The 25,987-nt window shown below is 41.8% G+C and overlaps 1 protein-coding gene across 4 annotated transcripts in view; it reads right to left on the bottom strand.

The window, feature by feature from the left end:
* Window positions 1-24,185, bottom strand: part of VPS8 (VPS8 subunit of CORVET complex) — an 86,873-nt gene extending 62,688 nt beyond the window's left edge. For 2 of the 4 annotated variants that reach the window (XM_053389756.1, XM_053389759.1), the window contains exons 1-22: window positions 24,072-24,185; window positions 22,467-22,712; window positions 20,426-20,494; window positions 19,907-20,037; window positions 19,415-19,508; window positions 18,571-18,603; window positions 17,345-17,413; window positions 13,156-13,272; window positions 11,182-11,268; window positions 10,218-10,285; window positions 9,704-9,857; window positions 9,554-9,613; window positions 8,667-8,774; window positions 8,083-8,163; window positions 6,441-6,611; window positions 5,573-5,647; window positions 5,040-5,075; window positions 4,115-4,205; window positions 3,702-3,748; window positions 2,289-2,378; window positions 1,887-1,933; window positions 918-1,140 (exon numbers count right to left, since the gene is read on the bottom strand). In XM_053389756.1, the coding sequence (XP_053245731.1) occupies window positions 918-1,140; window positions 1,887-1,933; window positions 2,289-2,378; window positions 3,702-3,748; window positions 4,115-4,205; window positions 5,040-5,075; window positions 5,573-5,647; window positions 6,441-6,611; window positions 8,083-8,163; window positions 8,667-8,774; window positions 9,554-9,613; window positions 9,704-9,857; window positions 10,218-10,285; window positions 11,182-11,268; window positions 13,156-13,272; window positions 17,345-17,413; window positions 18,571-18,603; window positions 19,415-19,508; window positions 19,907-20,037; window positions 20,426-20,494; window positions 22,467-22,625 (2,010 nt within the window). In that variant the 5' untranslated portion in view covers window positions 22,626-22,712; window positions 24,072-24,185. Of the gene's footprint in view, window positions 1-917; window positions 1,141-1,886; window positions 1,934-2,288; window positions 2,379-3,701; window positions 3,749-4,114; window positions 4,206-5,039; window positions 5,076-5,572; window positions 5,648-6,440; window positions 6,612-8,082; window positions 8,164-8,666; window positions 8,775-9,553; window positions 9,614-9,703; window positions 9,858-10,217; window positions 10,286-11,181; window positions 11,269-13,155; window positions 13,281-17,344; window positions 17,414-18,570; window positions 18,604-19,414; window positions 19,509-19,906; window positions 20,038-20,425; window positions 20,495-22,466; window positions 22,713-24,071 lie in introns of all 4 variants that reach the window. The other 2 variants (XM_053389757.1, XM_053389758.1) reach the window with 2 other exon arrangements.
* Window positions 24,186-25,987: the final 1,802 nt, after the last annotated feature.

Raw genomic sequence — 25,987 nt, 5'->3', positions numbered from 1 at the left:
TTTTCCTTTGAAGCCCCGCCCTTACCCATGAGACACCTGGTGACATCATACATGACAAAAATAGGACGAGTGGGCATGAACTCCTAAAAATGGCTTTGCAGGCCAAATGGGGAGGCCTGGTAAAGCCTTATTTGGCTTGCAGACCAGAGATTCCCCACCCACGATTTACCCCAAGTTTGAAACTTGTATAAATCCACATAATTATAGCTAGATTAATGTAGATTACCCTAAGAGATCTTGTCTGGTTCTAAAATGCTTTTTATGAAGGCTGAAGCCTTATCCTTGCCAGGGAATCGTTTGCCTGCGTCCCCAGGACCGAAGAGAGAGCAAAAAGCACCAGGAAAGATTCTTCTTTGGAGAAAAAAGTTTTATTGAAATCTGTGCACAGAGGTGGCCAGTGGGATCGTTCCCAAAAGACTGGCCCATAGATACAAATAAACAAGCATCTTTATACCTGAGAGTCTGCCCATCTCTTCCCACCTCTTCAAATTCTCCAATCAGCTGGCAAGGTTAAGCTTATTTCCTTATATGGCATATGGCTATCTGGCTAGCTAAGCCCACCTCCTTCCCTTGTTCGTGTGCTCCTCTCTTGCGTTACTGCAGCAGAGAGCATGTGCAGAGAGCAGCTCCTGGTTTGCAGAGCTCAAGCAATTGCAAAGAGGAAGTAGCTCCCAGCTTGCAATTGCGGTTTTTTGCTAGCTGCTTAACCACAACTGCAGAAGTTAGCTTAGGTGCAGATAGTATTGAGATTAACCCTTTCATTTAGAGTTTTACAGAGCCCAGGGGCATCTCTGTAGCACAATGCAACACAAAACGTTTTAAGCATCTTGTTCGTTAACTATTGAAAACATTCATACTTAAACAGCAGCAGAATGAGATTACATCCATGTCAAAATATGAAGGTTACCAATTATCACCTGCTGTATGTCTAGGCTGGTGATATCCATATGTACAATGCAAGCCTCCATGTTTGCCATTAAATTCTTATCTTGGAAGTGAAGCAGCAAATCTTTCATAATTTGAGCTGTAATTCCCATCAATTTATCACTTAAAATGTATGGCTCAAGACACTCCAGAAAGACACCCTTTGCCACAGAATTTTCACTCATCTTGTCATACATCTGGCTAAACAACAGATCCCTAGAATGAAGATGACAAGTGAATAAGTAATTATCAAAAATAAAAAACTTATTTTAGCTAGTAATGGTTGATTTCTACAGCATACACAGCAGGCAAAAACACTTCCTGCATTCATATTATGGATGGGGGACTGATCAATCTATTTCTGCCAGTATCAGTTTTGCATGTGTTCAGACAGTAAATCTGTTCTGTCCCATGTTTCAAATACATATTAGTCTATAAATATGTATTTTTTTCACAAAATGTCATTTAGTAACATACCTTAAGTTAAAATAAACATTTTGGTACTTTTTTTTAAAGTAAGAACTGCTTTGTAAAATTCAGATAAATGTGAAATCCAAAAGGATAATTGCATTCTGATCTGCATATGAGTCCAGAAGGCACAGATCAAGTCAATTTGCACTGGAATTCAAAAAGATGAAATTCCTGAAACATCTGTCATTCAGATCAAAAACTTTAAAATGTGAGGCCGTAAAAGGAAAATCCATTTAGAAACCCGCCATTTTACAAATAAGCAATTGCGAATGCAGTGCTATAATTCAAGATCATTCAGACAGGAAATTTAGAGAAAACCTTCCCCTATGGCTCAATTGTTCCATCATTGTCAGCTCTCATATCCCACTTTTCTTCTGGGACACCTGCTGTTTGTCATTAAGGCAAGGAACAGCTATAGGTGGCAGTCCTGGTGCAGTATGTATGGCAAATCTATTGAATTCAGTAAGCAAGTTTCTCATGCTCTCACTTACATCCGCTGAAGCAGAAGGCAGTAATCAACAATGACAGGCACCATATCCTGCGAAAAAACCACACAGAAAGTGTCACTAACAATCCGCAAGTACTACTTGATCTCCTATTACTGCTCTGTAGCTGTTATCCAGAAAAGATTAAACTTGCACTGATATAGGGAGATCACAAAAGGAAGTCACTATATTGCTTGCACATTATCCTCAAGACTTGAATTTTTTTTCTGACGCAGAAGAATCAACCCTGCGTCTACCACAAGATGATAGCAGCATGATAGAAGCCTATACAAGGAAATATTATTTTTATATAGGTGCTTCCATTTCTCTTGAAACAATTCATAACCGTTTTAACCTCTGAATTTTAAGTGAAAATAGAAAAGAGAAATCACTGCAAAAGCATTGTACCTGAAAGTGCTGCTCCATAACCTGGATTTTACCCTGATCAGGACATTTCTTCATCGTTCGATCAGCAAAATGGATAAGAATTTCAACCATCTGTGAAACAGAAAGATTACAGAGGTAAGAAGCACCCATCATGCTTCAAATGAAAGGAAGGTGCTTGACGATGGAAGGAGAGAGAACATTCCCAGCCCTGCCTGAAGATGCCAGAGACTGGATGTGGGATCTTCTGCATGCAATGCACATGTTCTACCACTGATCTATGGCTCTAGGAATGAGTTCAGAAAGAGATACAGGGGCAAATCGGGGGTGGGCTGTCCAGCTGCCAAAGTTCTCTCATAGATGTTGGGTTTCCTATCCACAATCCTTTGAATCTAATAGGAATGGCCTTGAACTTGATGAATCAGCAGCCAGTGCAGAGGTGTCTCATTCTTGTCAGCAGCCATGCTACAGCATTCTGCACTAACTGCAGCTTCCAGATCAAGCGCAAGAGAAGCCCCACATAGAGTGCATTGCCAGGAATCCAAGCTTGAAGTCAGCAAAGACTGAACTACTGTGGTCAAGGCTCTGCCGGTTCAGGAACAGCCATAGCTGTGGTATCAGTCACAGCTGCTAAAGGGGCCTCAAACCACTAAGGCTACCTGGACCTCCCACAAAGTTTGGACCCAATATCAGTTAATGTACAGTGTCAATGTTTAATCATTGTGGAGGTGTAACTATATACTCTGGTGTTTGTTAATGAGGATGAGCATCACAGAAGTGGAAACAAGAGGAATTACCAACAAAGGAAGAATGACAATTGAAGTTAATGGAGTATGCAGAACTGGCCAAAATGATGGGAAGAATCCGAGAACAGCGGGACCAGAAGTTCATAAAAGACTGGACTAAATTTGTAAATTATTTGAAAGACAATTGTAGTCAATCAAACACGTTGGTAGGATTGTAAGAAGCTTTGTAAGGAAAGGTATAAAAATCACTGCAGAGAAGAATAAGAAAATATGATGCTTTGATGTTTTTGATATGAAAGCAATGGTTAAGTAGTGAAAATGCAGAAATTTGAAATGAAAGTTAGAAAATCATAAGGAAGGTTTGAAGGCAGTCATGGCCCTAAAAAGCCAAATTGTATAATGTAAGCGGAGAGATTGTAATGGAAATCATTATTGTAAAATTAATAAAAATGATATGGCAAAAAAAAAAAAGGATCAGCATCACTTATCATGTAAGAGAACAGTATGCATTGATGGCAGGTCTGACCTTTAATTGTCATTGATTTATACATTCAGACATACACCAACACACACACCCCTAACTAAGCTGTTTGTTGGGAAAACAAAAGCAAAATCGTACAGGGGAGAAAGACAGAATGTAGCTCTACATTTGGAAAAAAAAAAGATGAGATTAGGAAGAGGAAAAACTCACTCTGTCTGCAACAACAGCCTTTCGTTTCTGTTCATCTCCAGACAACCCTGTTTAAAAACAAAACAGAATACCAAGTCCTTTCCAGGTCAGACTGCAAATGAAAAAGCTCCTCACTTATTATAACTCAGAGTAGGCAATTTTTAAAAAATTAAATGTCTCAAAACACAACTTTAAAGTGTATAACTAACACCACATATACTGTAGAATTAAAACACAGGCAGGATTAATTTTAGCATGGGATTAGACAAATTTATGAAAGGCAGGTGTACCAATAATGGCTTTTAGCCAGGACAGAAAGCGGAAAGTCCCATGTTCATAGGTAATATACCTCTTAAGATCAGCTGCTAGAAGGTAAGCAATTGGCTTTTGTTGAAGCATTTACTTAAGTGGTACAATACCTAAATCAAACTTACCTACAACAGCCTTGGCTTTCCCTTCGTGAAAGGACCAAGCAAGAGCCAGTGCTTCATTAAGGCAGTCTTGTTTCAGAAGGTGATCTATTCTCTGAAGTCAGATACACAACAGCAACAACTGTTACAGATTGTGACCAAAGGCAATCTCCAATTAAGGATTTAATTCAGGAATTCTAATTGTTCTGTTTGCGTTTTAAGACATTTCTAGGATGCTTGCTCCAACACAGAAACATTCAACCCCTCCCCCTCAAAAATACAATGTGCACAACCCACACATACACGTGTCTCAGATCGATCAGCCACTCAAAAATAGTACTCCACAAATCCATTCTGTAAACAGGCAGCATTGAAAAATGATTAATATCATAACATCAAAACAACTGCCCTTTGAATAACATGGAGCTGGGCAATAATTAATGGCAGTTAAAATAATAAGCCAATCCATTTTATTTGCCATCCACTTGTCAGTTTGGAACAAAACGAACTATGGGGTTTGCTGATGGAAGGAACATGATACACTAACTCCCTTTAGCAATTTCTTCAGATTTTTGTAAGTTTCCCTCATTGCTGATACACATACAGCATCAATAGTACTGAGGTAATCTTTCAGTGCACCATGAATAATTAAATAAATAAATAAGACAGTGCAGTCTAGATTAGCAATGCTTTATTGGTGAAAATATTGCGTTCAATTAACAGGACACCAATGTTTTCTGTCCATAATGTGTACATTTACTCTGCAAAGGTTTGTCTTGAAGGCAGCTCATTCCTCCTGTCACCAAGTCATGAACCTAAGCTCTCTACAGTGTCATCCTATACATGTCTACTCAGTTATAAGCCAAACTTACTTCAGAAAAGCTTAGTCCCATGTAAGTGAATTTAAGGTTGCAGTCTTAATAACACTAGGGCCTTTCTCTTCACTTACCTCTCTCCAGCTTCTCAGTGTCATCACATGGACAGACTGAAAGTAGAGGAAAGTAAAAGTGCAAGTAAATGCAGTTGTCTACTTAAGCATTCGTTGGTAGTAACTATGAATTCCCATACTAGCTCGCAGGATGCTTAGGCAACATTTATTCTAGGTGCTGAAGAAACATGAATCCCGCAACTTAAGATCAAAGGGCTATCTAATCCAGCATCCTGTTTTCCATAGCGGCTAAAAAAATGCAGATGAAAAGACCACAAGCAACACCTGAAGACAAAGAACCTCTCATGCCATCTCTGATGCTGGAGGTAGTATATATAGCCATCATGACTAGGAGCCATTGATAGCTTTATTCTATTTATTACATTTATATACGCCACCCTTCTGCCAAAGAACACAAGGTGCTTTACAAGTACTAAAACAAATGACAAATAATTCTATACTGAGGTAATAATAATTTAATCGACCTAATAAGAGGCAGAAAAAGAGGCCTAATAAATAATAAAATAGTTTTAGAAGAACCTGGTCAGACTTACCTTTGTACCTAAATAAAATATTTGACCACCACAGTTGCTGATTGACTGGTAACAAGCTTTCTCCCCCACCAGCGCCTAAAAAACATGGAGTGTTTTTATTTAGTACAAGAGTACAGTAGTGGTGTTTTCATTAGTAATAAAATATATGAGGAATATAGGGCAGTGGAAAAAATAAGTGCAGCCAGACAAGCTTAATTGTTCAGTCGTTTCTCTCTCTCCTTTGTGTAGTAGCAGGTGACAAATTCAAAGTAGAGCATTTAGTAGTCATTTAACATTCATCTGTGATCCACTAAGAGTTTTAATGATGTGTTATAGGTCAACAAGGCAGATAATATTTACCAAATAGGTTGAATATATTTCAGACGTGTAGTTTGCAATGCAGAAACTTGAAACATAAGCTAATTTCTGCTGAAATTTACCAAATAGGCAAGAGACAGAATAAAACTATGGTCAAGTTTTAAAATCTGGATATGAGACACTGATTGCTATGTAAGCAAACAAACAATTTCTGTGTGCAGCAAAATGATGGCAGAGTTTCAAGGTATCTTTTGGATGTGTTGAAGTGTATATAGTTGGAAAGGAGAGGAAGGTCCTTTCTGTATGTCTGCTCTCATCATTGCAGAATGGTTTTTCTCTCTATTGCTACCTGCAAGGCCATACTGCAGTACATGCTAAAATTCAAGCAGTTATGCCATAAAGGAAGAATACAAAACCCAATTGTACAAAAACAGAACTATAAGAAGAAACGGTGGAGGTGGGGAAGAGAGAGAGAAGTTATTTAGCTGCAGATTCAGGACACACCAGATGTTAGATAGGAATTCCTAACAAACCAACATGTTCATTAAGTACATGTCTCATTTGGCCGTACCAGTGCTTGGCTGACATTGCCTCCTGTAGCCAATGATTTGAAATGGCTGCTGTTGTACACCAACTGGACTTCTGAGATCTCCACAGTCTCAAGTTCCTCCTGTGTCTGACGATCTATCACATGCAGTTTCTCCACACTATCCAGAAGCACCACTGTGCGTGAATTTATCCACTAGAAATCAAGCAAAGGTGACAGGTACCAACAATTAATAACACAAAAGGACAGGGGATATTATTGGGCACTAAGAGAGCCAGTGTGGTGTCGTGCTTAAGATCGATAGACTCGTAATCTGGTGAACCGGGTTTGCTTCCCCGCTCCTCCACATACAGCTGCTGGGTGACCTTGGGCTAGTCACACTTCTCTGAAATCTCTCAGCCCCACTCACCTCACAGAGTGTTTGTTGTGGGGGAGGAAGGGAAAGGAGAATGTTAGCTGCTTTGAGACTCCTTCAGGTAGTGATAAAGCGGGATATCAAATCCAAACTCTTCTTCTTCTTAAGTAAATCTTATAAAGCCATAGCATCCGAATTATATAGCTGGTGGCAACATGACTAACTTTAGAAGTTGGGGTCTCAGTACAAATAAGTAAGAAAGGAATGCCATGTAATTTTCCTGGGAATATTTAACCACCAGCAAGACTAGAAACATACATTTTAAAGTGGAAAATCTCAAGTGTGGTGTACAAATCCCCACAATTATATGACAAGCTCTTTCTTAATATGATGGTCTCCACAACCATTGGGAGCAAAACTTGAAGCACCCCTTTAAGCCCCAAGGCTCAAAACTAGAATGAAGTTTTTTAAAAATTCATATTTGTAGGTTATACGTTTATACTTTTTAAACCTCCAGGTTATTCAAGTCTTAAACACCCTTCCAATAATAGTTAATGTTGATGAGTTTTCTACTAGAATCAAACCAAGGCAAATCAGAAGAAATTAAGATCGCGGCTCAAGAGACAACACAATGAGAACTATTAAAGTGGCAACAATGTATTTAAGTGCAGTGGTACCTCGGGTTAAGAACTTAATTCATTCTGGAGGTCCGTTCTTAACCTGAAACTGTCCTTAACCTGAGGTACCACTTTAGCTAATGGGGCCTCCCGCTGCCGCCATGCCGCCAGAGCACGATTTCTGTTCTCATCCTGAAGCAAAGTTCTTAACCTGAGGTACTATTTCTGGGTTAGCGGAGTCTGTAACCTGAAGCAAGGTACCACTATACTTTGAAATTCACTAGCAAATAACAGAGCAATCTTAGATGAAGGTGGGGAGCAGAGGAGCCATTTCTGCAACCAGCTTGCACTGGTCATGTCAGACTGTGGGTTTTTTTGTGTTATTTGCTAGGAGGATCCTTGAGCCCCTGGATCCTGCTAAAAAAAAGGTGAGACAACAATTGGAAGTAGCTTGGCTGAGTGACATTGCAGCCTCAGCCACAGCACAGCCCCCTAAATGGTGGTGCTCCTCTCTGCCAACAGAGGCCAGAAGGGAGACAACTACATAAACATCTGACACCCCTCACCATCATTACCCAGATAAGGTTCATCTTCTGAAGAGTTAAGAGCCTATTAAATGGAAGAAATGCCTATTTCTTTTTTAGCAACAAAATTCTTCGCATTTCCTACTAGAAAATAAAACATAACAACTTACTGTAAAATTAATGAGGTCATAGTGGAGATGTAGCTGCTTCTGCTTTGTAACATGTATCGCTCCAGATTCATCTCTCTTAACCTGGTGATGAAATAAGGTAATTCATAGGAACATAATAATCTGCATTATACAGAGTCAGACCATTGGTCCATCAAGCAATTGGGCTGCTTACAATTGTGCTACCTTCAGCTGTGTTTTCGTCTAACACCTGCAGAAAACTTTTTAAATTTGCCAACATTTTTCATGATAGTCAGCTAGTGATCAGCTTGTGTGTGTTTTACTGTATTATATTTGTTGAGAACAACTCTGATATATTTTTTAATGAAATTATGATATACAAATAATTCAGGAAATAAATAAAGAAGAGTGATTCCCACTAATCCCAACATACACTCAAGTGAAAGTCAAACTGAACAATTAGATACTTTGGCTTTTTCAACAGACTAGTAAGCCAAGAAACTCATCTACAACACAACTGTTGCCATCCTACAGTCTGAGCTTCTGCAAGTTAATGACCAACTACTCTGAGGGAAAATGTATTTAGAAAGCAACTCTCCAAAGCTGATTGATAAAATGAACCTTACCAGAAGGAAATGGACAACATCTCCTCGGCAGAAGGCAAGCACGGGATTCACAGATGTCTGCACAGCAACAAAATGCCATGCTAGCAATGGAACACTGGAGGGGTCCATCTGAAGATGAAAATATACTAGATTCTTAGCACCAAGTAAAAGAAAGAAAAAGTACTGGCTGTAGAGGGGGAAGAAGTACTGGTTTGAAAGTGAAATATACTGGTCTAATTTAAACTCAATTTACAAAAAGACTTGCTATTTCAACAATACTATAGTCATGCTCTTTACTAAATATATATAAAAAATACTTTACTTTCCAAAGCTTTATAAAGATGTAATCAGCTTGAAATGTACAACATTAGCATCTCCAGTACTTGCAGAGGTGAGTGCACTTAAGCCTACTGATTTCAATGGTCTTAGGTATGCCTCATATGGCAAAGACTCCATTGGTGCAGTGTGTGTTGTATAAAGTTCTTACAAGACAATGGAAGGCTGTGTTAGACATCCAAACTAAGGTTCTCCCCAAATAATCCTCAGGCCTGGCCTAGTACAATTTTCTGCCTTAGGCAAAGGACAAGATGGCGTTGTGCTCTCTAGTCACATGTACAGAAGCAGCCTAGACCAGAAGTTGATTCAAGAAAGGAACATTCTCCACTTTTTGTGAAGGAGGCAGGCTAATTTTGGGGGTGCAGGACAAGTCATGTGGGACACTCAGCTCTGTCCTTCAACAGAGGGTAATGGCTAGGTGGAATGGGGCAGGATCAGGAGAAACAGTCAGAGCGTGAGGGGCATTACCCAAGGCAGTTTCCTCCCTCTGCTTCATGGTAGGGTTGGCCCCAGTAACCCTCATGCTCCACCAGAGCACTTTGAACAATCATGAATTTGTCAAAATTACTCACACGACCATATGGGAAAGTCATCCACACTTTCAAAGACGGTTTCAAGCCAATGACAAGAATCTGCAGGTAGAAGTGAAAGTAAGTAATAAACATTCGGCATTCGGCAATATTTCTTCCATTTTAAAACAGGATGTCTTGTGTAGAAGTCACCTTTGTTAAGGAAGCCATTGCAAGCAGGGAGTACTGGGTGATGGGATGGTCTCTCAGTTCAGTCTTTGCATGTAAAGGCTCAATGCAGCAGACTTCTCCCTTGGAACCACTGAACAAGCAGCGTGACTCACATGTTCTCACACCCATGACTCTCCTGAGAATAAAGTAAAAGGACATAAACAGCCAGCAACAATTTACAACGGTGACTTGTGTGTATAGGAAAATGCATATACAATTTAGCTTTCAAAAGTGTTGCATGTAATTCCAGGAATGGCTTTTAACAACTACATTTGCAAATCCAGCACAAATGATACTGACCAGGATACTCAAGGGATACTCAAGAGAGAATTAGGCCTCTAAAGCCTCTAGTGTTTTTCCTCAGTCTGTTCAACTTGAAATCTTGAGCACAACCTGGTGTTTGAAATGCTGCACTTCAAGTTCTTAGAAAAGATTTCATTATAAAGGGTCTATTTCCAACAATGCTGTCATCTGACAATAACCCACAGATTCTTACCTGAAAGAGAGTTCGAATACTGAGCCTCCACTGTCGTTGCAAATCGCTAGCGTTGGATCATCTGTAAACTGAACAGAACATTACTTTTCCCACACACATGTATCTTCTCAGCAACTTTCTTTCATTAACATTACCTCACTTGTTAATGGACACTACCCTGGACCAGATGGATGGGAGGTGGCCTGCTCTTAATGGGGTCATATTCCCTCAGAAGAAGCGGTTACACAGCTTAGGGGTATTTCTGCAACAACTGCTGTCGCTTGAGGCTCAGGTGGCCTCAGTGGCGCAGTGCGCCTTCTATCAGCTTCTGCTGGTGGTCCAGCTTCACTGCTATCTGAACAGGGACACCCCAACCTCTGTTGTCTATGCTCTAGTAACCTGCAGGTCAGATTATTGTAATGTGCTATATGTGGGGCTTCCTCTGAAGACAATTTTGAAAGTTCAGCTGGTGCAAAATTTAGCAGCCAGGTTGTTTACTTGGGCAAGACAGTTTGAGCATATAACGCCAAACCTGGCCTGATTGCACTGGCTGCTAATTAGTTTCCAGGCCCAATTCAGAGTGCTGGTTTTGACCTATAAAGTCTTAAAGGGATCAGGACCACGGTTCCTCAAGAATTGCCTCTGGCCCTATGAATCAAACTGGACCCTGCAATCATCATCTGAGGCCCTTCTTCATGTGCCTCACTGTTTGTAGAATGCTCTCGCCTGGCACCATCATTATATATTGTTATGCACCAGGCAAAAGCGTTCTTCTATAACCAGGCCTTTGATCTTTAACTATCTGTGGCCTTTCAAGAGGTGGGTGGGATATTTTTAATATACTTCTCTTTCCTATGCAATTCAAATTTTGAGGTAAGAAATATTGGTGCTGAATTAGGTGTGTACAATTTATTATCGTCAGAAAGATCTAACACAATTTCAATGCAGCCAACACAGCTCACAAAGCAGAATTAATATTTCTTACCTTAATGTGCAAAATTGCTGTTCCTGGAGGATGAGCATCTGTTATTGATCTCAAAAGCTTTCCACTAGCCAGATCCCACATTGTAATCTATAAGTAAAAGACCATTAATTTTCTCTAATACAAGCCTGGATTACCAAAGCATGAAGACATCTAAGAAATATTTGCCAACCATCTTCTTGTGTAATCAAGCGTTATTCAGTTATTTTGTCCTACTTTTCCAGGTACAGAGTGTACTTCACATTTTATAAAGTTTTAGAGAACAAAGGTCTAATTCAGACATCATGCTTCCCCACTACCATGGTTTGGGAACTGGGAGCAGATTCCTCCCCCAGGGATGCCAACTTGAATAAAATATGGGGGGGGGGTCAGGTAAACAGCACCCTGCACAGTCGATCACATGACATGGTGCTTGCACACCATTTGAATGGCAATGTCTGTCAACTGGGGGGGCAGCCCCCTCAAAAAAAAATTGAGAGGGCTGTCCCCTCGGCCCTTAGGAGTTAGCTCCTATGTCCTCACCTCCTCAGCGCTCTCTACTGGCTAGCAGTAACTATCCTGACAGCAAAGTCTGAGCTGGCATGATTAACAAAAATTACTGCTAAGCACATTTTAAGAGCAAATGGGGTCTAATCCTGGTTTCAAACTCTGGTTTGAAAGCTAATTATGGTTAAGAGAAATTAGGGTTAAACTGGTCAGGCATGATTGTAAACTACTGTTGGTAACAACAGGAAAAGGGAGGGCTGTACGAGCCAAGGGGGGTGGAGCAAAAGGGTGGGAATGGCCACAGTTTTCTTAATTGCCATATCACATCCAAACTGCACTACAGCTTGTCCATCAGTTTAAAAACAGAAGCTTCCTGCCACCAGCTTAGCCAACATGATTGAGCAAGACTGCCAAGATTGCTCACTCCAAATTTCCAAAATAATGAACATGACTCTATCTATCTATTCTTTGAAAGTTTCGCTAGGAACTGAAATATAGAGTTTACAAATGACGTTTTCTCTCATATGACATTTTTATTGAGAAAATCAAAGCTAGACTTAAACAAAAGCTGATTTTTTTGGCATTAAAATAAGACCTCACAGAGTACAAAGAAGTACTGCATGGGATACATGTACTGCTTGCTAATCTATATCACATTTGGGGTCATCAGGCTTCTCGCTACAAGAAGCCACAGTAGAAAGAAAGTATCTATGGACATAACAAAAGGTGTAAATAGAAAATCATCGCTCTCCAGAACCAAATAAGAAGAGTCCAGCTAGATAAGGCCAATGGCCCATTGAGTTGAACATTCTGTTCCAATAGTGGCCAACCAGATACCCATAGGAAGCCTGTGAGCAGAACCCGAGTGCAATAGCAGTCTCCTCACTTGCAATCCCCAGGAACTGGAATTCAGAGACACTGCCTTGGACAGCAGAGGTGGAACAAAGCCATCGCAACCAGTAGCCATTGATTACAGGCGTCCCCTCACTTACGCACAACCACATATACGCGTCATGTTGGGAAATAAAATAATTCAGCTCAAACCCAGAAATGGCGGGAGAGAACTGGAGAGTCCTCGTAGCTCATGAGAAGACCCTCCCTGGAGCCCGAAGAGGATGACAGTGAAGGCAGAGGAAGCCCCAAAGAGACTGAAGGTGCAACGGGGCTTTGTTTACACTGCTCAGCCTCTCCGCCTAACAGCTGGTGTGCGGGGTGGTGCAGCAGATTTCGCATGCAGCCTCCAGCCTCCTGTCAGCCCCCGAGCTTCAATTCTAGTTGTGGATATTTTTGGATACAGTGTTTTTGGTATGGATTGAAAAGAGAACAGCAGAGAGGACATTTAAAGGGTGTTTCGAGAGGGTGCTCCACACTTTACCTGATTTCACTGAAACTTAACCCCTGGGTTTGCACATCTACCTTGGGGTAGACAGAACACAGCTAGACTTACTTCTGAGTAAGCGTGCACAGTATTGTGCCACATATCAACCTTACCTGTCCTTTTGCAAAACCACACAGAAGTCTTGAACAATCGTTGTTGATGCTAAGAGCAGATATAGCCCCATACTGTGCTCCAACTGCGGTACTGCCCAAACAAAGCCGAAGAGCCTGGTTAGGATCTAAACACAAAGCATGCCTAGTTAACATACGGGTGCATCAACACCACAGATCAGCACATCCATCCTGGAATCAAGAGTAATTCTACACATCATGAATTGGCTCATTTCAGACATCACATTTTCAATCATTCAACCCATGATATGGAGAACTAGCAACAAACTGTGGTCTCTCACCCTCATTCTTCCTTTCCAGGTTTGCATAATCATGATTACTTGTGACACCTAAATTGGACGTAACATGCTTACAATTCACCAGGAGGAGGTGGTGAAGAAAGCTTTTGTGGAGAGTGAAAAATTGAGGAGCAACCGCTTATGTGATTTTAAAGACAGAATTTAAAATTATAACAGTGAAGAGCTATGACACCCAATGAGGCCCACAAAACTCAGGAGCAACATGACCAGTGCTATAAAGGGAAGAATAAGCCACATAAAAAAGAAAAAGAAAATAGCACTATTTGTAGCAGCAAGAAGAAAGGAGACAGAAGCAGGTCAATAATAAAGTCAAGAGATAACATAACGAAACACTTCAGTTCTTTCAAGAGAAAGATTATATTTTAGAAATTTAATACAAAAAGGCTAGAGAATAATAGAAAAATGGAGAGTAGAATAAAAGCTATGCCTCAATTAAAAGCCTGAGGGAAAGAATAGAACAGAAAATTATTTTGCTATGGCCTCTATGTTTTCCTCCCAAAATGCCATGGAAGCACATTGCACTGAGGGAATTTCAAGGTCACAAACATGGTAGCAGGCTGCCTTGGACAATATCTGCTGTTGCCACTAGCACCATCACAGATTATGTAAAATATATTTTTTGAAATGAAAAATAAAAAATCCTATAGGTCAAGATAAGCAGTTCCCACTCAACCCCACGCCCGTTTGGAAGCAAGATTACATACACACAAATATATGAGAATGAAGATCACCAAACTAAAGATTGCAACAATCCTCATCTCTCACCTAGTTCATGATATGGCATAGACAGCTATTCAAATAGGAAGGGAGCAGAAAAACACGTTCATTATTTTAGTTCAGCAGCTCTCTAGAAACTGGTAAGACTCTCTATTCAAAAACTGTAAGTGCCCCAAGGCTACTTGAGTGAAGTTTCTTATCCATTTTCAGTACATGATACTAATGTGATCAAACTTGGGTTTATATGCATGTTAAATGTTGTCAAACTTTCTTTTTTAATACAACAGCAGCTACTTTAAAAATGGATTGGAGGAAGTAAAAACTAGGTATATGGCTTCAAACTCTTTTGAAAAATAAAAAATTCATAGGCTGATCTTTGAAGGATGTCAATACAACAACAGGATGTTTTGCAACCTTGTGAATGCATAAAGTCTGTAGTGGAAGGATATGTTATTACCTATTATTTGTAATTATTAAGAACAAACAGCATTTAACAAAACCCGGATTCATTTACACTGTTGCAACACAATAAAACACCACACATTAAAAAATAAATCCAGGAAGTATGGGCCAAACACATGCTGACAGGCCTATGCAGTTTAAAATTTCCTTGAGTAGCCAGTCACTTTAATGATTTCTCTGTACTGCTTTTAAGTTTTTTATGTCACTGTACACACCCCTAATGTTTTGTGAGCAAATGGTATATAAAAACTTTTATAAATGAATTAAGTGAATGAATTGTATTTACCACAAAGCATGCTCTATAAAAATCAAATCATCATTTCCCACACATTATATCTCTGCTTCAAGTATTATTAGTTATTATTATTATTGAGGTTTTTATTCATTCATTCATTTATATAAATGAATGAAAAAGCCAGGGCAGCAAACACATCCACAATTTCCAAGAAAAGTTAAAGTTAAAAACATTATTTTATCCAGTCACTTCAGAGTTACCAGGAAGAGGTATCCTTCAGCCACCTAACACCTAAGTAAACCAAAATGTTTTCAAATTCCTTCTGAAAATTAATGATGGGAGCAGATGCACCTCACTAGGGAGGGCATTCCACAAATGGTGTACCACCACAGAAAGGGAGAGCTCAATCTCACATTGCCCACCCACCCACCCATCCTGCGAATGTACCCATGAATGATTTCCGTGCTCTTACCAGGTCACCCTTCACTAGTCATCCATCTCTCACCAAGAGGCTGGGTTAGGCACATGCACACCCTTCCTAGTTGTTTCTGGCTCTCACCCAGGAATCAACCCAGTCAGATGTACCAGGGGGGTGGGGAATGCCCTCACCCATCCCTACTGCAGACTTTCAGAACACAAGTTAATTGGCTAATTTTGCTTAACCATAAGGACATCCCATCCTTATGGTTAAGAAAATTCAGCCAATTAACTTGTGTTCTGAAAGTCTGCTTAACCATAATGACATCTCATGCGGGTGACACTGGTGTAAACCAAGAGCCTTGGGCTTGCCGATCAGAAGGTTGGCGGTTCAAATCCCTGTGACGGGGTGAGCTCCCGTTGCTTGGTCCCTGCTCCTGCCAACCTAGCAGTTCGAAAGCACGTCAAAGTGCAAGAAGATAAATAGGTACCGCTCTGGCGGGAAGGTAAACAGCGTTTCTGTGCACTGCTCTGGTTTGCCAGAAGCAGCTTAGTCATGCTGGCCACATGACCCGGAAGCTGTACTCCGGCTCCCTCAGCTAATAAAGTGAGATGAGCGCCGCAACTCCAGAGTCGTCTGTGACTGGACCTAATGGTCAGGGGTCCCTTAACCTTTAAGGACATCCCAACCTCATCATTTTAATTAGCTGTGAGGTTCAGGATCACCCCCACCTTGCCAAAGCCGCTGGAGAGAAGAAGAGTGTCCACAAGACGGATGGTGGAAGAAGAGGGAAAGGCAGGTGGGGAAAGCAGTTAACACCGTCAGAGGTGGCAGGCAGCCAGTTTCCTCAAAGAAATGCCAGCAAACCTCAATGAACTGAAGCAACGCTGTAAAGAAGAGCGGACCCAAATTCCTCCACTATGATGTGAGAAGCCGATAAAGCCACACAGAAAACAATTGCTTCAAGTTATTGCTGCTAAAGGTGGTTCTACAAGCTGCTGAGTCATAAGGTGTACTTAGTTCTTCCACAAACGGCTTCCCCATTTTGGCTTTATTTTTGTTAAATAAACCGTGACACGGAGTAATATGTCATGTGTTGTTGTTCATCTGAGGTTGTATTTACCTAATTTTAAGACCTGCTAAGGAGGAGGTGATTGGTACTGTGTCCTGATAATACCACAGAATTCAAAGAGGGTGTACTTTCTTTTCCCCGTAACTGTATAGGCGGTTATTGAATGTGTTCTGGTTGGAGACCAGTACCTCTTGCCAGAGTGATAATCAAAGCTATGATGTACTAAAAGTTACAGACAAAATATTTGTCTCTTCTTCAGAGGAGTTTCCCAGCACAGGAAATAGCTTCAGGGTTTTCTATGAACTCCTGCACCCTATGCCCTAAAATTACATTGTGAACATATTGTCCAGACCTTCAGTAAGCGGTATACAAATACCTTCAATAAATATAAATTTAATCTATCATATCAGAATTCAGAGCATAGTTGTGGCAGTTTTAAAATGTGGATCTGTTCATGCAAGTTACATGCACAATGCAGCAGTACTATACCTTTGCCTTCTCAGTCCATGAGGAAAAAAGTTGAGAGAGAAAGAAAAGCCAGAAGTCAATAGGGAGGAAAAATATCCAATAAAATGTTTTTGTTCAGCAAGAGGCTATCACAAATCAGTTTCTGCTGGTGGTGGGGTGGGGAGCAACAGGCGAAATGCCTATTCATTTCTTTGTAACATGAGGCCAAAACAGCATATCCAGACAACACTTCCTTCAAATGCCATATAGAGAACTGAGTAAAAAAACAAACCCCTACCTTATTTGAACATAATCTTTTTTAATCCAGAAAGCCTGCAAGTCAACATCATTTTAAAATACATCACATTACTTACATGTAGCATGTCCTGCTAAGCTTACTGAATCAGATGACCAGATATATTGGTACTACTTATGTAACAAAATACAGTAACAAAATACATAGAATATGCCACAGAAATCAAATTCCAAAGTGATTTTCTGAAGTTTAAGTAGTTCAACAGGTACCCTTGCTTACCAAATATCAGTGCCAGTCCATGGGATGTTCCCACTGCTATGAGACTTGAGGCTGCCTAAACAAAGCAAAGTCAAGGGAAAGCATTAAGACACTTGAAAACAAGGCAGACAATAAGCAATAACCCAAAAGCAGCAATCAGATTATCAATGTTTTAAGTAAGCAAAATTGAAACCAGAAATTAACCCTAAAAGGTTATGCACCCATGGAGTAGGTTTCTATAAAGGACTCAGAAGAAGCCATATCAGAAATACTTGCTGACCAAATGATTAAAGATTATTTCACAAAAAGAACTGATCCAAGTGACCTTTATAATTGGAACAGGTGACTGACAGGATTATCCTCATCATTATCATCATATACATTAGGTGGCAGTTAGACTTCCTGATTTTTCATTAAGCCTACTCATTGGCCTGTGCACAAAAACTGGGCTCATCTATTCCCCTTTCCTCCTCCAGTGCCTCTATGAGGGAAAAGAAAGGATATTTTCACTTTAATGTAATCATAGTTTAGCATTACAGCCCAATCCTAAACTGTGATTAATCTAACTATAGCGTATTGAAACAAGCCAACTTAATAAACCATGGTTTGAAATAACCTAATGAGCCCCATTATAGCAGAAGCCCTGCATAAGCACTTCCATTTGTGCAACAGGGCTTCCCTCCTCTGTGTATGTGTGTGTCTGAAATTGGCTCTGGAGGTGTGAGAACCTCCAGAACAGCACACAGGGGAAGGAGAGGGAGGCTGTTCCATCTGGAAAGCTGCAATGCTTGTGCAAACATTCATCAAAGCACAACAATGAATCCCACCCCATGGTTTTAAGTCGGGTTGTTTCAGTAAACTATGGTTAAGGCTAACTCCAGATTGATCAGGTAATACCAAACTCAGATAAAAGAGGTTAATAAAGAGCAGGGGTTTCCCATTTCTTTCTCATGGCTAAGGAGCCCAAGCCTGGCAATCCATAGCTTAGCTTTACACCCAAATGTTGCTTATCACAGCTACTGCAAGGGTTACTGGAGTACCAGATTGTGTGCACTGCTTTGGGTCCTTTATTTTGTTACATGGATTATTCACATCTATTCATTCATTCTATATAGCAATACAAATGAAATAGTTTTGGAAAGAAACAGGGTCTGCAAAAATACTGTATCTAGGAGCAAGGTTTTAAGAACGTCAAAAATGAAACAAGCATTGTATAATTATTCATAAACTTACAATTGCAGTGGGTAAGCCAGCATCCACTTTGGCCTAAAAGAGAAAGATATATTATGCAACTAGCATCAATAATCATAAGTGTGAAACACAAAATAATCTGCATGTCAGATATAATCATGTGAGGCTTCCCAACTTGCCATTTGAAATAACAGAATCATAGAATTGTAGAGTTGGAAGGGTCTTGAGGGTTATCTGGTAAGCCTACACTTGCCATTAAGAAGCTGAAGCTCTGACTCAAACACCCCCCACAACCAGATTAATTCCATATGGGAATTCATCAGGTTATGACTGCGCAGAAAAGGGTTCTGCTCACTCCAGAGTGGATTTTGCTTTTCCCACAGATGGAAAATACCCCAAAGCTACAAAATGCAGGGGCTAGAAGCATCCTCCTCCTGGGTTTACCATTATGTGTGACCATCACCAGTATGGAGTTAAAAGGAGCTCACACCCAGTCCTAAAATTACCCAGAGAATCGTTTTTTTCAGGATTCTCAAACTAACACCTGCGAGTTTACCAGAGCTCTTTTTAACCCACGTGACAGTCAGATACAACACTAGAACGCTTTGAGGGTTTTCAGTTTTTTTACAAATCAAGCGGTGCATAAATGTTATGAAATAAATAGAAATAAATAATAGAAACAGAACATGAGGCAGTGGAAGAGTGTGCTTGACCACATATCCAAATCCCTAAACCCCAGTTAGTTGTAGACTAGGAAAACAAACTTCATGTTTATCCTTTTCTACCCGCTGAATAAATATCGTAAGTGTACCACCTAATTATTGTCTCTTCCGACTTGTGTACTGTCCAAGTTGTTCATCTGCCTCAGTGGAGAAAAGCTACTTACCGCTGCAGATACTATCTGAGCAGAGATTCCTTTCAGAAGGGACAGCCGTATCACAGAGCCATGGATGGAGAAAGAATCACGAAGTTTCTTCTTCCTTCGTAAAGTAAGGACAATCTCTCAGAACTCTACATGTAGTTAAGAGCCCAGTGCTATAGTGAGAAACTGCTAGATGAGGGGCTAAAGTCCCACTGTGCCAGCAGAACACCAGATACACTACAGCCATGCAAATGCTACCATGACACATGTAACAGTGCAACACCACAGATACGTCAGCTCAGAAGGCTACTAGTGGGGTGGAGCTGTGAGGACATGAGTGGCACAGGAGAGGAGGGCACTTATGCCATTTCCTACACCCCCTCATGCAACTGCCATACCTCATCTCCCATGGTGGGGCGCAAGTTACCAATCCTATGAAGTAAGTTCCTGGAGACTGTCAGTGATGGCATCGATCACAAAGGAGCCACATCAAGGCATTTGCCCACAAAGAGTTACCTTTTCAGGTGTGTTCTATCGCCGCTGTCAGAGCTTGCTACAGATGAAGTATCATATGAGTGAGTGTCAATGTTATCAATATTTAGAAGGGAAGGATCCTCAAGAACAAATGGCTCTTCTTCATCATCAGTCTAAAAAAGAGACAGAAATAACATAGTTGGCCAACCATGCTATATCCAGCCTTGCAATGCACTAATGTAACTTACAGCAGTACTGCCTGGGTTTGCCAGGTTCCAGTTAGGCATGGTATTAGACAGGGATGAAAGACAGACTTTGCTCAAAGATTGCTGAATAAAATCCTACTGGTGGGTTCAGAAAGGCACACACAGAGAGAAAAGAACACACAATGCCAATTAAACAGCTTTGCCAATTTTTAGAGGAGCTTGGTCCCATTTTCCAAGGTAGTTTAAGAGCAGTGTCACGTTATGATAAATTGGTCTGTGAGCAATTGCACATTTGCATTTTGCTCTTCCAGCACAGTGTGCAAATAAGGGTTTTGTACTACCCTGCTCAACTCACCTCATTTAAAATACTTTCCAGTGTTGGGGGAGTATCAACCTGAGGAATATCAAACTCCTTGTCATCTATCTATATCAAAAAAAGAAACATTTTTAAGCTTCATCATGAAGATGTTGGCTGACCACTTTTGACAGTGAAATGCTTCATGCTCCTAATCACTCTTCCCTGGGTGCTTTTTCCTGAAAATCGGTGCTTTCAAAAGGAAAATTTCAATTGGGAGCTACTGTACACACACACTACGAAAAATTGGGAATTTGATCAATGTAATGATCTAGGGCTGAACAAAAGTTTAAACTATGTAAATACCAGATATGTGCAACAAAAATGCACAGATCATAAACACAACATAAAACCCAGGACTTTCTGGTAATGAAAACACCAAAGCCTGAAGGTGAGAACCAGAAAAAGGATGACCGTGTCCGTCTTCCCCCTCTGTTGCAGCAGGATGGCACTTTAGGAATTGGAACTGCGGTCTCCATTGCTCAAATTGCCAATCCCTGTTTAGCTGCTGTATAAGCACTTCCAAAAGTCTGCATCTGAATACCCCTAGGAGCTACATAAAGTGGGATATGAAGGGGTTAAGAGAGCAGCTAGAACAGGGGTCACAGACCCTGCGAGACTGCCCAGCTGTCAAACACCTTAAGTCACCATGATGTCAAGTGATTGGGTGCTTGGAAGTTCTGAAGTCAGGACTTCAAAGCACTATGTACAGCTGATTCAGGAGGCTTTGGCTCTAGAGTCCATCAGCCAATGGTCAGTAGAATCAAAACCTGCTTTCCTTTGCCACTGAACAATCAGGAGAGCATTATAAGGCTCCTAATTGTGCTCTGACAGTTGCATAGCTATCTGTCACATATGATACCAGGTGTGGGGCAAGTGGGTGTGGTTTGGGAGAAACAGCCTTATGGGCCAAGCTTGGCCTGCAGGCCAGAGGGTCCCTACTCCTGAGTAATAATATCTGGGAGTGGAAGAAGGTATAATAATGCATACATCCAGTGCCACCTTTAAGCAATTTATTATTTTGAGAACTGTTTTTAGCTTTGGTTCACTGAAAGCCACTTTGGGAACTGTTATGACTGAAGGAAGTCTGTACACACAATAATTATTGTTTGTCTGAAAACTCCCCCCCCCCAGAATGAAAACTCCAAATCCTCAATTCCTATTTGCTTTAAGAACATTTTAATTATTGTTATAGTCCCCACTTTTTCCCTTTCATTTTAGGAATGTCTGGGACTTATATTGCGGGGGGTGGGGTGGGGGGAGTGTTAATCTTCCAGGACTCAGCCATCTTCATCCACATCAAAATAAGAGAACAACCCATGTGATGTAACAAATCTACCCATTCAGCTGCAAAAGCATCCCAAAACATACTAGACACAGCATCTTAGAACAGATAATAGATGACACAGTACAGTAGATGACTTCCAGTCACTCTGCAGTTTGTCTAATACTTTTCAGTGTGTGAAGTAAAGCATTGTAAGCTTGATTTCTGATGCTAAAAAAGCACTCTGGCCACAAACAAATGCCTCTTTTCCCTATAGTTAGAGGAGATACAAAGTGTGTGTGTGTGTGTGTGTGTGTGTCTCTTAAGCAAGCTTCTGACACAAGTTTCTGGCAAGCTTCTGAAAGTATATTCATTTCTGGCACCACATCCCATACTATTCCAGAGAGTCCCTCTAACTCCAAGAGTGTTTTTTGGGGGGAAGCACAAGGAGTATGAGGAGGGGGGAAAGCCCTGTTTCCCAAGTGGAGTCCTGACTACACTTCTCTGGAACCAACCCACGGCAACTACATGACCCAAACAAGATATTAATGTATGATCCAATCCAAAAATCTGAAGAAATAAAACTCCCATTAAAATATTTTGTGCATGTGTAAAGAGGTTGTTATGCCATGAACTTGAAACTAGCACCTGCAACATATTTTTTTTTTAAATCCTGATTAGCTAGCACTACAAAAGCAAACAGTAGCACATAACAATGTATAATGAACAACAGCAACAATTCATTCTTTAGACAAAAGACAGGCAGCAATGTCTTACCAGCTCACTCTTGGAGTCCAACTCTCTACTCAGTTCAGTCACAGACAGCTTGGGGGAAGAGGTTTCCTGGCACAATGGCTGCTGACTTGATTCATCCGCCACAAAGGGACCTTGATCTTGGTCAAGGTTTTGACTCTCCATCTTGAGCTCATCTTCCATCTTTCTTGTTCCCAGCTGTCAAAAAGCAGCCACTTGATAGGAGGGAAGTTTAAAGTACATCTGCTTCCAGAGCCCAAACACCTGTAACTGATATAGAACGGTTCACATGCCACATTTACAATACGGATACATAGAAATCATCAGAGAAAACCTGCAGCAGTGGACAATACGCAGACTACAAGTGAAAAGTCACGGCTAAGAACTCCTACTTAAACAGGAGAGTGAGATTTCCACACAACTGCTTCACTTTTGTACTAGATAAAAAATATGAAAGTAACAGTAGCTTCGTGTTATCCTAAGGCAGGCATGCATTGACACCAAGATGTCAGATGTGGAGACTAACACAAACCATACTGATCTCCTCCCGTGTCTGGATTACAACTCGTACCGTTTAAGTTGCAAGCCATATTGGAGGTCCTTGTTAGGGCCAAAAGGCAGAGTATAAATTCTTTTAGAAATATTATTCCCACATACACACTCTAACCATTTCTCTCCAACAGCCATCAGCAGACTGTTAGATTAGATTAGATTAGATTAGATCATAGAATCAGAGTTAGAAGGGACCATAAGGTTCATCTAGTCCAACCCCCCTGCAATGCAGGAATATTTCACCCAATGTGGGGCTCCAAGCCACAGCCCTGAGATTAAGAGTCTCATGCCCTACCACCGACTGAGCTATCCCAGCTGCTGCCCTACATCACCCACAAGCTAGAAGGTGCCTACAAGGGAAACTCTGGGACCTTGCATTGAAACATATGACTTCCTCACCCCATCATTCGCTTCCAGGTTCTATGACGGCTCAGAAGCCTGCCATTGAATCAGGAACGTCGGCCGTCCAGATGTTTTTCCGACTACAGATCCTATCATCCCCAACCAGTATCAGCCACCTGACTGGGGCTGACAGGAGTTGGGAGAGCCCAGAAACAGCCACAGGTTCTCAATCCCTGCTTTTGGCGTACAACCACCCAAGCCTCCTCCTAAGGAAGCCTGAGGTTGTGTCTTTTGCAGCAAATCAGTGTAAGAGTTTGGCCGCTTCTCAACGTAATCACAATGAAGTTTCAAAGTGGGTGGGTGGGTGGGTGGGGGGAGGCGGCAAAGCACCCGAGAGCCCCACGGAGGTATGTTCAGTTACCAAAGGTGCCAGTTCTGGGAGCAAAACCCCACAGCAGCCACCCCACAGGCTGGGAGAGGAGGGGTTTCCGGGGATTCCCTTCCCCGCCCCACAAAACCCAGGCGCCCTCCTCTAGGACGCCGCAGCACAGAGCAGGATCGGGCCATGTTAGAAGCGGCAGGCATCGCCATGCCCAGGGACGGGGGTGCGGGGCGAGTCTGCCTTAAGGGCTGCGCCCCACACAAGGCCAGCCAAGCCGCCTGCTGGGAAACTGGGAGGCGCCCGCCCTCGGCCCCCCGACTCCTGAGCCAGCGAGGCAAAGGAACAAGGCTCACCAGCCCACATCTTCGGGGGCGCCCTCGAAACGCCAGCGATTCCGCACCCGCCGCCGCCGCCACCTACTTCCGCCCGGCCCAAGCACAGCTTCTCCGCCCGGCGTCTGCTTTAAAGGGGACGCCCAAGCTCGGGCCAAGCGGGCCTTCGATCTCGCAGCGCCCCCTTCTGGCGCCGAAGAGAGATGCATCCGAGAGCGTAAATTCGCGGCTGCTGGCTGTCGTGGTTTTTAATTCAATACGATTTAAGGTTTCGGCGCGGGACGCGGTTTAAGCTGCTGCTCCGAGGTTCAACAACATCAAATATTAAATGGAGCGGGGGGCGGGGGCAGTTCATGTAACAGTGCATTATTAACAGCTTCTGATTCAATAGGTTCTGATACAGCGGCGACGTTGGATCCGTTAGATAAATGCGGGGGTGGGTGGGGCTTTAGCCTGCAATCTGAGTAAATTAGATAAAAAGGATTTCCCTAATTGACAGCTCATTTGCATATGCATAATAGATATGCCTCCTCTAACGGCAACTCGTGCTCATCATCTAAAAACAAATAAGGGGAGGAGGCTGCATAAGGGTATTTTACGCCATTTATGGTGGGATGACAGGGGGCTAATAGTTGCCAATAGGTAACAGTTGCAGAAGTGCAGAAGGTCAGTGGCAGAGCATTTGCTTTGCATGTAGAAGATCCAATAATAATAATAATTTATTATTTATACCTCGCCCATCTGGCTGGGTTTCCCCAGCCACTCTGGGCGGCTTCCAACAGAATATTAGGTTCATTCCTGGCCATCTCCAAGTAGGACTGAAAAACAGACCCATCTGAAACCCAGAAGAGCCACTATCACCAGTCAATGTAAACAATACCAAGCTGGATGGACCATTGATTTAACTCAGTTATCAGGCAGGCTATCCGTGGTGGCTAATGCCCCCAGAGATTAAGGGGGCAGAAAACAGGAAGGAATTCTAGTTTTGTCACAGTCCTCCACCCTGATCAAGTCTACGAACTTCCATTCTTTTGCACAGCATATGACCGGAGCTTATTTTTGCTGACAAATCGAGAGAACAGAGGGCCCAGGGCATGGTTGGTTGGTTGGTTAGTTGCAGGGCGGGGTGGGTGGGTGTTGCTGGGTCAAATTAGCCATACTGATATTTATGCTGATGGGAGGGGTTACAGTTTAGAACAGCACTGATGCTGTCAGCAATGAGGCAACTCAAGCTGGGAGTTTATACAAGAGCTAAAGCTCCATTCCTTCCTTCCTGCCTCCAAGTCAGGCCCTGATCCAGGAATGTGCTTCTACCCACTTCCCCTTCTTCTCAAGTAGCCTCCCATGCAGCTAGCTGATATTCAGGCATCCCAGACAGCTGGTCCTGGGACAGGAATGTCAAGATACAGCAGCTGAATGCTCACATTGTTATGAATACTAACCATGTGTGTGGCTGGTGATGTTGCTCCATTCTGTGCTTTCTGGAGTGGTGTTTTCTTCTTTACACCTTTTATGGTAGGAGTGTACAAGACACCAATTAAGATACTGAGATACACCTTAGTATGTTACATTCTAAGGAGTGTGCATGGTATCAGCTAAGGTAAAGGTACTAAAAAAAAAGGTAAAGGGCCCCTGACAGTTAAGTCCAGTCGTGAACAACTCTGGGGTTGCAGCGCTCATCTCGCTTTACTGACTGAGGGAGCTGACGTTTGTCCGCAGACAGTTTTTCCAGGTCATGTGGCATGACTTAAGCCACTTCTGGCGAAATCAGAGCAGCACATGGAAACAGCGTTTACCTTCCTGCTGGAGCGGTACCTATTTATCTACTTGCACTTTGATGTGCTTTTGAACTGCTAGGTTGGCAGGAGGTGGGACTTAGCAATAGGAGCTCACCCCATCGCAGGATTCAAACCGCCGACCTTCCGATCAGCAAGCCC

The sequence above is a fragment of the Podarcis raffonei genome, chromosome 5 (assembly GCF_027172205.1).
Source record: "Podarcis raffonei isolate rPodRaf1 chromosome 5, rPodRaf1.pri, whole genome shotgun sequence".
Classification (NCBI taxonomy): Eukaryota; Metazoa; Chordata; class Lepidosauria; order Squamata; family Lacertidae; genus Podarcis; species Podarcis raffonei.
The sequence above is the reverse complement of the archived record's forward strand: the minus strand, read 5'-3'. Positions and strand labels throughout refer to the sequence as shown.